This window comes from Rhinopithecus bieti, unplaced genomic scaffold (assembly GCF_001698545.2).
Source record: "Rhinopithecus bieti isolate Rb0 unplaced genomic scaffold, ASM169854v2 scaffold_54450, whole genome shotgun sequence".
NCBI classification, from domain to species: Eukaryota; Metazoa; Chordata; class Mammalia; order Primates; family Cercopithecidae; genus Rhinopithecus; species Rhinopithecus bieti.
Window position 1 is genome coordinate 644,611 of NW_016821377.1, and position 15,909 is coordinate 660,519.

Sequence of the window (15,909 nt, forward strand, 5' to 3'; positions counted from 1 at the left end):
ATACTACTAATACAGAGGATACCAACCATAAAGTACTATAGGGCCAAGCAGGTGAAAATAATTCAGTGAAATAGCTCACATCCAAAAACAAAAATAATTAAGGACTAAGGTAAATTGGAAGCATATGCCCCATCTAAACAAGTACTGCTCAGCTATCACCGATGGTTTTCACACAGAAATGTAGCCCTATATTGCTGAGTCTCTAAATTTTTCAAGATCTCAATTATGACATAATTACTTGGTTTGTAAAACACTCTGTGCCCCAAACAGATAATATCTGAGTGCTAAAGGCAGCCAGTGAACTGCCCATTTGTGACCCTTTTTCTAATATTTTTAGTACTCTCAGCTTTTCTTGGTAGAGAGGCCTTCTCAGCAAATGTATGGCAAAAGCTACCCCAACCCAAGCTTTATTCTTAGCCTTTTAGAACCCAAGACTTGTGATTTCCATTGGTGAAAATACCTTGTAAATTCTTTCAGAAAAGAATGAATGACAAAAAGTGTGTCCAAATAGAATTTTGTAAACTTACATTTTTCTTTTAAGATCTCTCATAGGTCTAGTTGGAGAAGGTCAAGTATTAAGAAATGATTCAGTGGGTAGTTAGCAGGGATGATTTCTGTGGTTTCTTTGACATTATCATTGAAAAGCCTGGTAAGTCTTTCTAACCAATCTCATCCACATCTTAGCTCAGCCATCTGGGTCTCCCTTTCAGGATGCCCATTTGCTTGAGAGTAATGAATATCATGGTAATGACTTTCTCTGATAAACCAAATTAAAGCTAGATCATGCATTTTGGTCACATCCCAAGAATATATAGTACCTTTGACAGGTTACCTACTATTCCTGCAGGCCTATTTTCCAGCTGAGTAATTGGGTCACAGAATAGTTTGGGCCACAAGAGAAGAATTTTCTAAAATGTTATATGGAATTCTAGACCCATGATGCTCTGTAGAAAAATGGAAGGACATTCTCTCTTCTTCTACTTTTAGGAAATATGGCAAGAAATACTCTATACACACACACACACACACACACACACACACACACAAACACATACACCTTCAACACCCCATTTTAGAAATTTCTCAATGAAACTGAATTAAAAGGTATAAGGAGTTATAACAGAATTTTGATGAACTTTAATTCAGTGTTTTCCAAATGTATATAAGTACCTTTCAGAATTTTTAGAAGGCCTGGAGGAAAAGAACACCCTTAACCGTGCAAATAGAGTATCACAAAGATGCAGTCAGATTGATAGGATGTCTCAACTAGTTTATCCTTCTTTTATACTATGGTCACAGTGATTTGACACATCTTTTCAAAGAACAGATTTTTCATATTTAGCTTTGTTTTTTATTGAGCTTTTCCAGCTTTGCTACATCATTTCCTTTGCTTTTTAAGATGTTTTCTTATGTGTTTTGAAAGTATTTTATTTGATTTTCTTATATTAGAACCTTCAAAATCTTCTGCTTTCTTGCTGAAATAACTTTAACAAATTCTTTTATGGACTACAATGTGTCGATATTTCATTTCTTACCCACACAAATCATTGTTTCCTCATTTTACTCTTCATACAGCTTTTATAAATATCACCTCTCTCTTTCTTTCTTAAATCTACACTTCTGACTTCATAGAAGTGATTGAGTGCATTTTGTAGTCTATATTAGTATCCTGGATCTGCTGCTTACTTATGTGTGACCTTAGTCTGTTGCTTAACCTCACTTATCTTCAGTGTCTTTCTATGAGGACAATGAAGCCTCACTGTAGTTCTTCATAGGATCGTTAGAGAATTGTTTAAACAATGAAGATCAACTATTTTTACTTATTATATGCTTTAGTTGCTAATAAGCAACTCATTACAAGCAAATAAATATTTTCGTAATCTTGGGATGATATTTTCATTCGGCAGTTAGCCTCTTTAACATGAATGTATTAAAAGTTAACAATAAAGGTTATAAAAACATCTCACTGTAGAAAGCATAGGCCCATTACAACATCTGTAGCAAATATTTTTACTGCTTCCGGCAATGAAATCAGTGAGCTAAATGATACATAGAAAGGGGCATTGTGTTTTTGGCTGTTAAAGATGTACACTCAGGCTTCATATAACAGAGCCTGATTGTTAGAATTACATATGTTAATTGTTAATTCCTTTAAAAACAGGCTCCCCCAGTACCCCTGCAATGAACCCATCTCTGCTGTTTACATATGTAATTATTTAGTTATACCAGACTCTGCTAAAGCAGTTACAACTGGTTTAGGAGATTCATCTAAAAAAATTCTTCAATACTCTACAATTCAAGTGTATACCCTTTATTCTACATATTTTATACAGAGGCCCATAGGCATAAACCTCATTATCTGCTTCTATTGGTTCAATCAGTAAGTGTCCATATTATTGATTTTCCAACCTTTTGTTTTTATATGGTTTATTTCTCAAGAACCTTTTCTGAGTTACCAATCACTAGTGTTAAAGATTCACAGTAGTGACAGACTCAAGTCAGTTGGGCTCATAATAATGAACAAAAAGGAGTTTTATAGTAAGGCAATGATATGGTAAAAAAGTGATGTTTGAGTTGGTTTCAGTAAATGTCCAAGTATTATCTAATAGAGTGCATGATCCACAATACATTTGATTTTTCTGGAAACATAAGACTTAAGCTTGCTGAGTTTCATGATACTTCAGAGGTATTCGATCAGTGACTACTTTTTTTTTCTTTTTTTTTAATAGCTGGAAGCTGGGGTGGTTAGAGAACTGATAAGTGCTAACCTTAACTAAATGCTAACTGTATGTCTCCCATTGTGCCTAAGTACTTAACTCAATTATCTCATTGAATGCTCCCAACAATTCTATTAGACAGGAACTTTTTTTTTTAGGTTTGTAGGTACATGTGAAGGTTTGTTACATAGGTAAACTCATATCATGGGGGTTTGCTGTACAGATTATTTCATCACTCAGGTATGTATTAAGCCCAGTACCCAGTAGTTACCTTTTTTGCTTCTCTCCCTCCCTCCACCTTCAAATAGACCCCACTGTCTGTTGTTTCCTTCTTTATGTTAGTAAGTTCTCATTATTTAGCTCCCACTTACAAGTGAGAATGTGCGGTGTTTGGTTTTCTGTTCCTGCATTAGTTTGCTAAGGATAATTAGCCTCCAGCTCCATCCATATCCCCACAAGAGACATGGTATCGTTCCTTTTTATGACTGCATAGTATTCCATCTTGTATATGTATCACATTTTCTTTATCCAATCTGTCATTGATGAGCATTTAGGTTGATTCCATGCCATTACTATTGTGAATAGTGCTGCAGTGAACATTTACATGCATGTGTTTACATGGTAAAATAATTTGTATTCCTCTGGATATATACCCAGTAATGGGATTGCTGGGTCGAAAAGTAGTTTTGCATTTAGCTGTTTGAGGAATTGCCATACTGCTTTCCACAATGGTAGAACTAATTTACACTCCCACCAACAGCATGTAAGTGTTCCCTTTTCTTTGCAACTTCACCAGCATCTGTTATTTTTGACTTTTTAACAATAACCATTCTGACTGGTATGAGATGGTATCTTATTGTGGTTTTGACTTGCATTTCTCTAATGATCAGTTTTATTGAGCTTTTTATTCATAAGCTTGTTGGCCACACGTCTTCTTTTGAAAAGTGTCTGTTCATGTCCTTTGCCCACTTTTTATTGGGGTTGCTTTTCTCTTGTAAATTTAAGTTTCTTATAGATTCTGGATATTAGACCTTTGTCAGATGCATAGTTTGAAAATATTTTCTCATATTCTTTAGGTTGTCTCTTTACTCCATTGATAGTTTCTTTTGCTATGCAGAAGTTCTTAAGTTTAATTAGATCTCACCTGTCAACTTTTGCTTTTGTTGCTATTGCTTTTGGTGTCTTTTAAGACAGGAACTTATATTCGCGTTTTGTAGATGAAGTAGCTGAGGCTTAGAGAAATGGTTTTATAGGCCGAGTGTTGTGACTCACACCTGTAATCCCAGCACTTTGAGAGACAGAGATGAGATGATCGCTTGAGGCAAGGAGTTTGAGACCAGCCTGTTTAACATAGTGAGATCTTAATCTCTTAAAAAAGAAAAAGGAAAGAAATGCCATCATTAAAGACACACAGCTAGTGAGTGGTAGAGTTAGAATCTGAATCCAGAAAGTTTGAATTCAGAGCCAATCTTTTAATCACTATTGTAGCTATTTTCATTAGTAAATCTGAAATAGTAGAAGGAGTTGAAGTTGTTTCGTATGAAAAGTGAAACTAGCCTTTAACTAGAGAGAATATCTAGGTCAAAGGGCAGAATTTCACAGAGGGGCTAGTTGCTTATACCTTTTGTCTCTGTTATACTGAAAAATGTATGCATAATGTAATATTTCAAAATTTGAGATAAGCGTTTCCAAAAATTGTTAATCTTAGAAGACTTTAAAGATATTCTTTTTTTTAATAAATTAAAAAAATTCTGGTAAGTGTATCTATATTTATGGGGTACATGAGATGTTTTGATACATGCAATGTGAAATAAACATGTCATGAAGAATGGAGTATCCATCCACTCACGCTTTTATCCATTGAGTTGCTAACAATCCAATTATATTCTTTATGTTATTTTGAAATGTACAGTTATTATTGACTATAGTCACCTGTTGTGCTGTAAAATAGTAGGTGTTATTGATTCTTTCTAACTATATTTTTGGTACCCATTAACCAGCCCCACCTACCCACTACCCTTTCCCACCTCTGACATCCATCCTTCTACTCTCTGTGTCCTTGAGTTGAGTTTTAGATCTGACAAATAAGTGAGAGCATGCCATGTTTGTTCTGTGCCTGGCTTATTTCGTTTAACAAAATAATCTCCAACTCCATCCTTGTTGTTGCAAATGACGGGATCTCATTCTTTTTATGGCTGAATAGTCCTCCATTGTGTATATGTACTACATTTTCTTCATCCGTTCATTTGTTGTTAGACACTTAGATTGCTTCCAAATCTTAGCCATTGTAAACAGTGCTGCAACAAACATAGGAGTGCAGATATCTCTTCGATATTCTGATTTCCTTTCTTTTGGGTATATGCTCTGCAGTAGGATTGCTGGATCCTATGGTAGCTCAATTTTTAGTTTTTTGAGGAATGTCCAAACTGTTATCCACAGTGGTTGTACTAATTTACATTCCCACTCATAGTGTACAAGTGTTCCCTTTTCTTCACATTTTTTGCCAGTGTTTATTATGCCTGTCTTTTTGAATATAAGACATTTTTAACTGGGGTGAGATGATATCTCATTGTAGTTTTGATTTGAATTTCCCTGATGATCAGTGATATTGAGCATCTTTCATATGCCCATTTGTATATCTTCTTTTGAGAAATTGCTATTTAAATCTTTTGCTCATGTTTTGTTCGGATTATTAGGTATTTTCCTATAGAGCTGCTTGAGCTCCATATGTATTCTGGTTATTAATTCATTGTCAGATGAGTAGTTTGTAAATATTTTCTCCCATTCTCTCAGTTGTCTCTTCACTTTTTTGATTGTTTCCTTTGCTGCACAGAAGTTTTTTAAATTGATGTGATTCTATTTGTTCATCTTTGCTTTGGTTACCTGTGCTTGTGGGGTATTACTGGAGAAATTTTTGCTCAGACCAGTGTCCTGGAAATATTCCTCAATGTGTTTTTATAGTAGTTTCATGGTTTAAGGTCTGAGATTTAAATCAATCCAGTTTGATTTGATTTTTGTATATCATGAGAGATAGGGGTTTAGTTTCATTCTTCTGCATACAGATATCCAGTTTTCTCAGCATCATTTATTGAAGAGATTGTCTTTTCCCCAGTGTATGTTCTAGGCACCTTTGTGAAAAATGAGTTCACTGTAGGCATGTGGATTTGTTTCTGGGTTCTCTATTCTGTTACATTGGTCTCTGTGTCTGTTTTTATGCCAGTACCATGCTGTTTTGGTTACTATAGCTCTGTAATATAATTTGAAGTCAGGTAATGTGATTTCTCCAGTTTTGTTCTTTTTGCTTAGGTTAGCTTTGGCTATTCTAGGTCTTTTGTGATTCCATATAAATTTGAGCGTTGTTTTATCTATTTCTCTGAAGGATGTCATTGGTATTTTGATAGGGATTGCACTGAATCTATAGATTGCTTTGGATAGTGTGGATATTTTAACAATATTGATTCTTTCAATTCATGAACATGAAATATTTTTCTATTTTTGGGTGTCCTCTTCAATTTATTTCATCAGTGTTTTATAGTTTTCATTATAGAGGTCTTTCACTTCTTGGAGTACATTAACTCCTAGGTATTTAATTTTATGTGTGGCTGTTGTAAATGGGATTACTTTTTAAATTTCTTTTTCACACTGTTCACTGTTGGCATATAGGAATGCTACTGATTTTTGTCTGTTGATTTTGTATCCTGTAACTTTACTGAATTTGTTTATTATTCTAATAGTTTTCTTGTGAAATCTTTAGGTTTTTTCAGGTATAAGATTATATCATCTGCAAACAAGGATAATTTGATTTCTTCCTTTCCCATTTGGATACCTTTTCTAGCTTTCTCTTGTATAATTATGCTAACTGGGACTTCCAGGACTATGTTGAATAACAGTGGTAACAGTGGGCATCCTTATTGTGTTCCAGATATTCGAGAAAAGGCTTTCAGTTTTTCCCCCTTCAGTATGATACTAGCTGTGGGTCTGTAGTATATGCTTTTTGTTATGTTGAGGTATGTTCCCTCTGTCTTTAGTTTTTTGACAGTTTTTATCATGAAGGGATGTTGAATCTTATCAAATACTTCTTTAGCATCAATTGAAATGGTCTTGTGGTTTTTCTTCATTCTGTTGAATGAATCAGATTGATTGATTTGTATATCAATCAGATATACAAATCAATGTATCAGATTGATTGATTTGTATATCAATCAGATATACAAATCAATGTATCAGATTGATTGATTTGTATATGTTGAACCATCTTTGCATCCCAGGGATAAATCCCAGTTGATCATGATGAATTACCTTTCTAATGTATTGTTGAATTTGGTTTGCCAGGTTTTTGTTGAGGATTTTTGCATCAATATTCATCAGAGGTATTGGACTGTAGTCCTTCCTTCCTTCCTTCCTTCCTTCCTTCCTTCCTTCCTTCCTTCCTTCCTTTTTTGATGTGTCTGTGACTGCTTTTGGTATCAGGGTAATACTGGCCTTGTAGAATGAGTTTGGAAGTATTCCTTCCTCCTCTATTTGGAAGTATGCCCTTCTCCTCTATTTTTCAGAATAGTTTGAGTAGGATTAATATTAGTTCTTTAAATATTTGGTTAGAATTCAGCAGTGAAGGTATCATTTCCTGGGCTTTTCTTTACTGGGAGACTTTTATTACAGCTTCAGTCTTGTAACTTGTTATTAGTCTGTTCGGGTTTTGGGTTTCTTCGTAATTCAGTCTTGGTAGTTGTATGTGTGTAGCAATTCATCCATTTCTTCTAGGTTTTCCAATTAATTTGTTGCGCACAGTAGCCGCTAATGATCCTTTGAATTTTTGTAGTATCAGTTGTAATGTCTCTTTTTTTATTTCTGATTTTATTTATTTGGATCCTCTCTCTTAGTCTGGTTAAACATTTGTCAATTTTGTTTAGCTTTCCAAAAAATAAACTTTTTGTTTCATTGATCTTTTGTATTGTTTTCTTCGTTTCAATTTTATTTATTTGTGCTCTGATCTTTATTATTTCTTTTCTTCTACTAATTTTGGATTTGGTGTGCTGTTGATCATTTAGTTCTTTAAGATGCAGCATTTGATTGTCTATTTGATATTTTGCCTCTTTTTTGATATTGGCACTTTACACATCCCTCTTAGTACTGCTTTTGCTGTATCCCGTAGGTTTTGGTATGTTGTGTTTCTATTATTATGTTTCAAGAAAATTTTCAATTTCCTTCTTAATTTCTTCATTGACCCACTTGTCATTCAGGAGCATATTGTTTAATTTCCATGTATTTGTATAGTTTCCGAAATTTCTCTTGGTATTTCTAGTTTTATTCCGTTGTTGTCAGAGAAGATACTTTATATTATTTCATTTTTTTGGAATGTCTCAAGATTTGTTTTGTGACCTAACATATGGTCTGTCTTTTCAGTTGATCCATGTGCTGAGAAAAGAATGTGTATTCTGCAGCTCCTGGATGAAATGTTCTGTAAATATCTATTAGCTCAATTTGGTCTGTAGTGCACATTAATTCTGACGCTTCTTTGTTTATTCTCTTTCTGGAAGATGTGTCCAGTGCTGAAAGTGAGATTTTGAAGTCTCCAGATATTATGGTATTGGAGCCTATATCTGTCTTTAGCTGTAATAATATTACCTTTATGTATCTGGGTGCTCCAGTGTTGGATACATATATATTGAAATTGTTATTTCCTCTTGCTTAATTGACACCCTTATCTTTACATAGTGACCTTCTTTATTTCTTTTGTAGTTTTTGTCTTGAAATCTGTTTTGTCTGATATAAGTACAGTGACTTCTGCTCTTTTTTTGGTTTTCTTTGGCATGGGATGTCTTTTTCCATCTGTTTATTTTCAGTCTTTGTGTGTCTTTATAGGTGAAGTGTGTTTCTTTTAGGCAACAGACCAATAGGTCTTCTTTTTTCATCCATTTAGTTAGTCTGTGTCTTTTGATTGGAGAGTTTAGTCTATTTACATTTGATGTTACTATTAAGTTAGGACATCCTCTTGCCATTTTGTTTTTGGTTTTCTGGTTGTTTTGTGGTCTTCGTTCTTGTATTTCTGTCTTCCTCTAGTGAAGATGATTTTCTTTGGTGGTTTAGTTTCTTGATTTTTATTTTTTGTGTGTCCGTTGTATATTTTTTGGTTTGAGGTTACCATGAGCCTTGCAAATACTATCTTATCACTCATTATTTTAACCTGATAACATAACACTATTTGCATAAGCAAACAAACAAGCAAAAGGAAACTAGTAAAAACTTGCCTTTGTTGTTTCTGTTTATGTCTTATTATACTGCCTATGTCTTGAAAAGTTGTTTTAGTTATTGTTTTTGTTTGGTTCATCATTTAGTCTTTCTAGTTAGGAGAAGAGTAGTTTGCAAACCACAGTAACAGTGTTATAATATTCTGTGTTTTTCTGTGTACTTATATTACCAGTAAGTTTTGTATTTTCAGGTGATCATTTATTGCTCATTAATGCCCTTTTCTTTCTGATTGAAGTAACCCCTTTAGCATTTCTTGTAGGACAGATCGGGTGTTGATGAAATACCTTAGCTTTTATTTGTTTGGGAAAGTCTTTATTTCCTCTTCATAGTCAAAGGATATTTTCACTGGATATACTGTTCTAGGGTAAAAGGTTTTTTCCCTCAGCAATTTAAATATGTCATGTCACTGTCTTCTGGCATATAAGGTTTTCACTGGAAAGTCTGCTGCCTGATGTATTGGAGCTCCTTTGTATGTTCTTGTTTCTTTTCTCTTGCAGCTTTAAGGATTCTTACTTTATTCTTGACCTTTGGGTGTTTAAATGTCTTGAGGTAGTCTTCTTTGGGTTAAATCTGCTTGGTATCCTATAACCTTCTTGTACTTGGGTATTTTCTCTAGGTTTGGGTAGTTCTCTGTTATTTGAAGGTTTGCTCAAAATAAACTTTCTATCCCTATCTGTTTCTCTGCCTCCTTTTTAACGCCAGTACTGCTTAGATTTGCCCTTGTGAGGCTGTTCTCTAGATTGTGTAGGCACATGTCATTGAGGTTTATTCTTTTTTCTCCTCTGTGTGTTTTAAAATAGCCTTTCTTCAAGCTCATTAGTTCTTTCCTCTGCTTGATCCAGTCAGCTCTTAAAGGACTTGATGCATTCTTAAGTATGCCAGTTGCATTTTTGAGTTGCAGAATTTCTGCTTGATTTTAAAAAATTATTTAAATATCTTTGTTAAATTTATCTGATAGAATTCTGAATCCCTTCTCTGTGTTATCTTCAATTTCTTTGAGTTTCCTCAACACCGTTGTTTTGAATTCTCTGTGTGAAAGGTCACGTATCTTTGTTTCTTCAGGATTGATTCTTGGTGCCTTATTTAGTTCATTTGGTGAGGTCATGTTTTTCTGGATGGTGTTCATGGCTAGTCGATGTTCTTCGGTGCCTGGGCATTGAAGAGTTAGGTATTTATTGTACTCTTCATTGCCTGAGCTTATTTGTAGCCATCCTTCTTGGGAAGGCTTCCCAGTGACACTGTGGTTCTTGCAGACTTGTAGAGGTACCGCCTTGATGGCCTCGGGCAAGATCTGGGGTAATTCTCTAGATTACCAGCAGAGTCTCTTGTTCTCTTCCCTTACTTTCTCCCAAGCACGCAGAGTCTCTTTCTCTTTCTGTTCTGAGACACCTAAAGCTGGGGGTGGTGTGACACAAGCACTCTTATGACCACCACCACCACCATGATGTGCTGGGTCACACCTGAAGCAAGCACAGTGCTGGGTCTTGCCCAAGGCCGGCCTTAATCACTCCTCAGCTATAGCTATGTTCACTCAAGGCCCTGGGGCTCTGCAGTTAGCAAGTAGCAAAGCCAGCTGGGCCTGTGTCCTTCTCTTCAGGGTGACAAAGTCCCCCTGGCCACCAGCGGGTCCAGAGATACCATATAGGAGTCAGGGACTAGAGTCAAAAACCTTAGAAATCTACCTGGCATTCTGTTGTATTGCGGCTGAGCTGGCACTCAAACCACAAGACACTGTCCTTCCCCTTTTCCGCTTTTCCACTTTCCCCTTTCCAAAGGCTGAGGAACCTCACCCCATAGCCACCGCCATTCCTGGCCATGAGGAGTACTGCCAAAGTACCACTGACATTCCCTTAAAGACCCAGGGCTCTTATATCAGCTTGTGGTGAATGCTGTCTGGCTTGGACTCACCCGTCAGGTCAGTGAGCTCCCATTTGGCCCAGGGCAAGTCTAGAAATGCTGTCCAAGAGTCAAGTCCTAGAACTGGGGACCCCAAGAGCCCACTTGGTGCTCTACCCTACTGTGGTGGTAATTGGTACCTAAGATGCAAGACAAAGTGCCCTTTACTCTTCCTTCTGTTTTTGTCAAGTGGAAGGGGTTTTGCCCCATAGCCACCACAGCTGGTAATGTGCATAGTCTCGCCTGAAGCCAACAAGTCTCAGAAACTCACCAAGGCCCTCAGCATAGTACCTTGGTATCACTGCTGGTTATTCAGGACCCAAGGTCTCTTCAGTTAGCAGATGATGAATGCTGCCAGGACTGGGTCCTTTCCTTCAAGGCAGTGGGTTTCCTTCTGGCCTAGGGTGGATCTAGAAATGTTGTCCCAGAGCTAGAGCTCGGAATGAGGGCCTCATGACCTCAGGGTGCCCTATTCTTCTGTGGCAGAACTGGCAAACAAGATGGAAGACAAACTTCTCCCCACTCTTCCCTCTCCTCTTCTCAAGTGAGAGGAAGGGGTTTCTTTTGTATCCACAAGCTGTGCAATCTGGGGTTAGGGGAGGGGTGATGCCAGCATTCCCTTAGCTGCCCCAGCTGGTATCTCAGTGTGTACCATGCTACTTTAGTCCACTGTGTTTGGGCCTAGTTCAGCACTAGGACTCACCTATGAGGTGCAGTCCTTATGGCCTAGACTGCCTTTCAAGTTTTTACTTAGACACCAAGAGTACTCTGGCCTTTGGTACTGAGGTTTGTGGGCACTCAAGTTTGGACTGCTGGTATCAGTGATTCCCCTCTGGCTAGGGCTGGTTGAGATGCCTTCTTGTGGGTGGACATCAGCTTAGTTTGGTTAGATTTTCCTTTTTGCTATAACAAGATGGCACTGGGTTCAGTGCCTCACAATTGCTCTGTTCTCCCTTCACCAGCACCCAGAGATGCTCCTGGCACCAAGCCATGCTGCTGGGGTCAGGGAGGGGTCGTGTCGGAGACTCAGAACTGTTTTTCTATCTTTTCAGTGTCTCTTTCAGTGATATGAGGTTTAAATCAGGTACTGTGAGTGCTCACCTGATTTTTAGCTCTTATGAAGGTGCTTTTTTCTGTGTAGTTGTTGGTTAACTTAGTGTGCTTGTGGTAGGGGTAGGGGGACAATCTGTGGAGTTTTCTGTTCTGCCATTTTACCTCACCTCCCTCCTAAAAAATATTCTTAAATGAGATTGTAATGTTTGTATGAAGACAGACTTCTTGTGTTTGGATCCTGTGTCTCTTACCCATTTTGTAACATTCTTCAACGTACTTATAACTCTGTGCCTGATTCCTTATCTGTAAAATGAAGATAATAATAGTATCATAATAGATGTAAAACATTTAAAACAGTACTAAATGCCATGTAAGGTTAGGTGGTGGTATTACTACTATTTATCCTATTTACCTCATATTCTGTGGTCATCTGTCATCATTTGTGAATACCTTTCAGTGACAGGAAATTAATTCTACTTCTTGATCCTAATTCTACTCCCTGTATGTTCCTAATCTTGTTTTTCCTTTGCTTCCTCTTTTCTCATCTACTCATATTTTATGTCTTCCTTCATGCTTTATATAACTTTTAGCCACCTTCAGTGTTTTTTGGAATAAAGTAGTGTATGCATACATACATCTTTACATCTTTGTTCCTAGAATTTAGCACTTTTAGTGCATGGTTTTTATCTTGGACATTCATATATTCTAGTTCCAAGAACAGTAACTTCTAGACTTTAATAAATTATTTATTGAATGAACGAAGGAATCAATGACTTCAAATTTGTGAGGTGTTGTATATGATTATTATTTTATTCCTAAATCTTATTCTTTAGACCAAAAGGATATACAGTTTGACAGTGTTCTTTTTTAAGAATGATGCTTATAACTGAATATAATAGTTCCTATGGGATTCCATCAACAGAGAGTAAAAGAGTATTATTATGTCATTTTATTCTATGTGTATTTGTCTGTTACTGTACTTAAAATACCAAATGGGAGGGGCAGTATGACTTTGGACTCATTTGCCATAATGCTGAAGTCAAATGTGTTGCTGTTAAATCAGCTTTCTTTTACCCAATTCACATTTGTGCTTTTAAAAAAAAGTTTTACAACTTTATATATTTTGAACTTACATATTTCTGTTCAACTTATTTTTTAACATTCATTCCATTATTTCAATATTTATTATAAGTTGTATCAGTTTCATATTTCTTCATCTTCTATATATGGAGTTTATGTCCCAGTTACATCTCCTTATCTGTAAGACTAGTAATATCAAAAAAGAAAATGAATTTCGTGTCTTAAAATTTATCCTTAGTAAATTCTATATTTTCTGTTGATTATCACTTTTAAAGGCCAAACCCTCTTTTAGGAATTTTCCTGAATCCCACCCAGGAATCACGTGCTGTAGTTTGCTCTATTTTACTAGATTTGAAATCACCCTTTTTCATTTATGTGGAAATTAGATTTCTGTTCCCTAGTTTCAGTGCTTACAACACCTTTCACTTATCTGTAGCTCTTATACTTTTTATGGAAATTAATTTTATACCAGAAGCCTGGAAATTTTTTAGAGTAGTAGTTTTGAATTCTTGTTATTTCATTCTACTGTTATCAGTAGCCTCCCATGTTAACACCATTGTTTCTTTCTGTTTACTTTCAGCTGGTTGGTGGAGAATTTGACTTGGAGATGAACTTTATTATCCAGGATGCTGAGAGTATAACATGCATGACAGAGCTTTTGGAGCACTGTGATGTAACATGTCAAGCAGAAATATGGAGCATGTTTACAGCCATTCTACGAAAAAGTGTTCGGAATTTACAGACTAGCACAGAAGTTGGGCTAATTGAACAAGTATTGCTGAAAATGAGTGCAGTAGATGACATGATAGCAGGTATGGGGTTGTCTGACAGGAAAGTATAACTTAAATGTTTATAAAGTTTCACATACTTCCCTTTATATTCCATAGATAATGTAGATTTGTTGACACTACTTTGATTTAAAATAAATGGAAATGTATGGAAATTTTACTTTTATATTAATGGAAAACCTGAAGAGTGGACGAAGAAAACATAATTACTGTAGTAGACAAACATAATTACTGATGTTGTTTTCTAAATTTTAGAAAATCTCAGTACCACGGAGTGCTATGAAATCTATCAGAAAATAAACAGTATCTTTTATGTAGTATTTCATTAAACTTTTGCATAATTAAAATACCACAATAGGTATTGCAGTTCTGTATAATGAGCATTTTACCAAATTCTCCTAGTTCTGTGCCCCTCAATCTGGCATAAATGCAACTATGACAGGAGGTACTAAAAGCCTTAGATAAACATGGCGTATCTTTTGGACATGTCCATTTTGGAAGAAACTTTTGTATTAAAATAAACTAATATATTATGGGCTAGAACATAAAATTCACCAAGAATTTCAAGGTAAAAATACTAATGTTTTGCTTGTTTGGGTTATTTCAAACAGTAACTTTGAAATCTATAATTTTTTCACCACCAACCCTTTACTACCTTGCACACTCATTCTCCCGTGTGGCTGGATGCATTTCAGAAAAGTGTTTTGAATATTATTCCAGAGCAAGTATCATTCCAGAAAATAAGTTTAAAGTTTGAAATGTTTATTTTTTGTAAGCCATGAATTTTCAGCCTAAGTATCTTCTGACATAAAAGCATTTTCGTAATTATACAAGTGCTGATATTACCCTCCACAGTATCATACCTGATTCGGGAAAGTCATTCAGATACCAGAGAATACTCTTTCACATTTTGGCTTATGTATTTAATTATTTTTAAAATTTATGGAACAAAACATTAAACAAGAAAGAATGGAATGAAAAATGGGTTAAAAAGAATGCAAAATTGCAAAAAGAATGCTTTGAATTTAAATATTTCAAAAAATTTGATTTTCTGAGAAAATATATTAAAAATCATATCTAATTACCTTCAGGGTGGCTATATATCTTTTTTTTAGAATGGTTTAGCAGTCCCTGTATTGGGTACTGATGGCTAACTTGATGAAAAGTGAGATTTAGACATCTATTTCTTAAAATACCCTTTTAATAAAGATATATTAATAGTAGCATTTCTATAAATTCTATAAATTCTAGAGTTACTTAATAGGAATGTATTAATATAGACTTATATGTACACATGTTTTATAGAACATCATATGATCTTTCAGTTCTTATATCTGAGCTTAAGCTCTTTTTTTTTCTTTTGTAAATTGGCTGCTACTCTATAGAGTGCAGTTGAGAGAATGAGCCAAAATTACACACATCGTAATTTACTGGTACATAATTCATCAGCACTGAAATGTAACAGTGACAGTGACTGTACCATAGAAGTTCATATCTTGACATTACTATTATAAAAAGTTCCTTAATTCTCTTATCTTTTTCTCAGTAATAATATTAATAACACAAAACTTTCACTTTTTGTAATTTCTAGCATTTCCCTTCAAAAGAACTTGATGATGGAAGGATATGAGAAAAGAGAATAAATGTCAGAAAATACCTCTGTCTTGCTTTTAATAGAGAAATTAAACTTTGAATATTATACTAAGGAAGAACCGGTAGCCACCAAAACACTACTAACGTTCATATCTGAATGTATTGTAGTATGTTAAGTTCAATGGGGTCCTTTTTATTTAATAATATAATATAAGTGTCACTAGAAGTGGCTAAATTAAACATGTATAGCAAATTGATAAGAAAATTCCATGGTCTTAGTATTTTTTCTTTTAAAAAAATCATTTCTGATTACTTTCAATCTTGTTCTTCAGAAAAGAAGACCTTCTATAATAGAATTAAACTGAGCTGCTTGGTTGTGTTACATATACAATATATAAGTAATTAGTATTTTTTCTCTTTTAAAAATAATTTCTGATTGTTTTTAATCTTGTTCTCCAGAAAATATCTTCTGTAATAGAATCAAACTGAGCTGCCTCGTTGTGTTATATATATAATATGCAAGGAATTTTTTA

General features: G+C 35.1%; 1 protein-coding gene across 1 annotated transcript in view; it reads left to right on the plus strand.

Moving 5' to 3' along the window:
* The window catches only part of LOC108520819 (neurobeachin-like), a gene marked incomplete at its 3' end in the record, with an annotated part of 416,387 nt that overhangs the window by 91,746 nt on the left and 308,732 nt on the right, over nucleotides 1-15,909 (plus strand). The window contains 1 exon segment of the mRNA XM_017860362.1: nucleotides 13,576-13,807. Within this exon segment, the coding sequence (XP_017715851.1) occupies nucleotides 13,576-13,807 (232 nt within the window).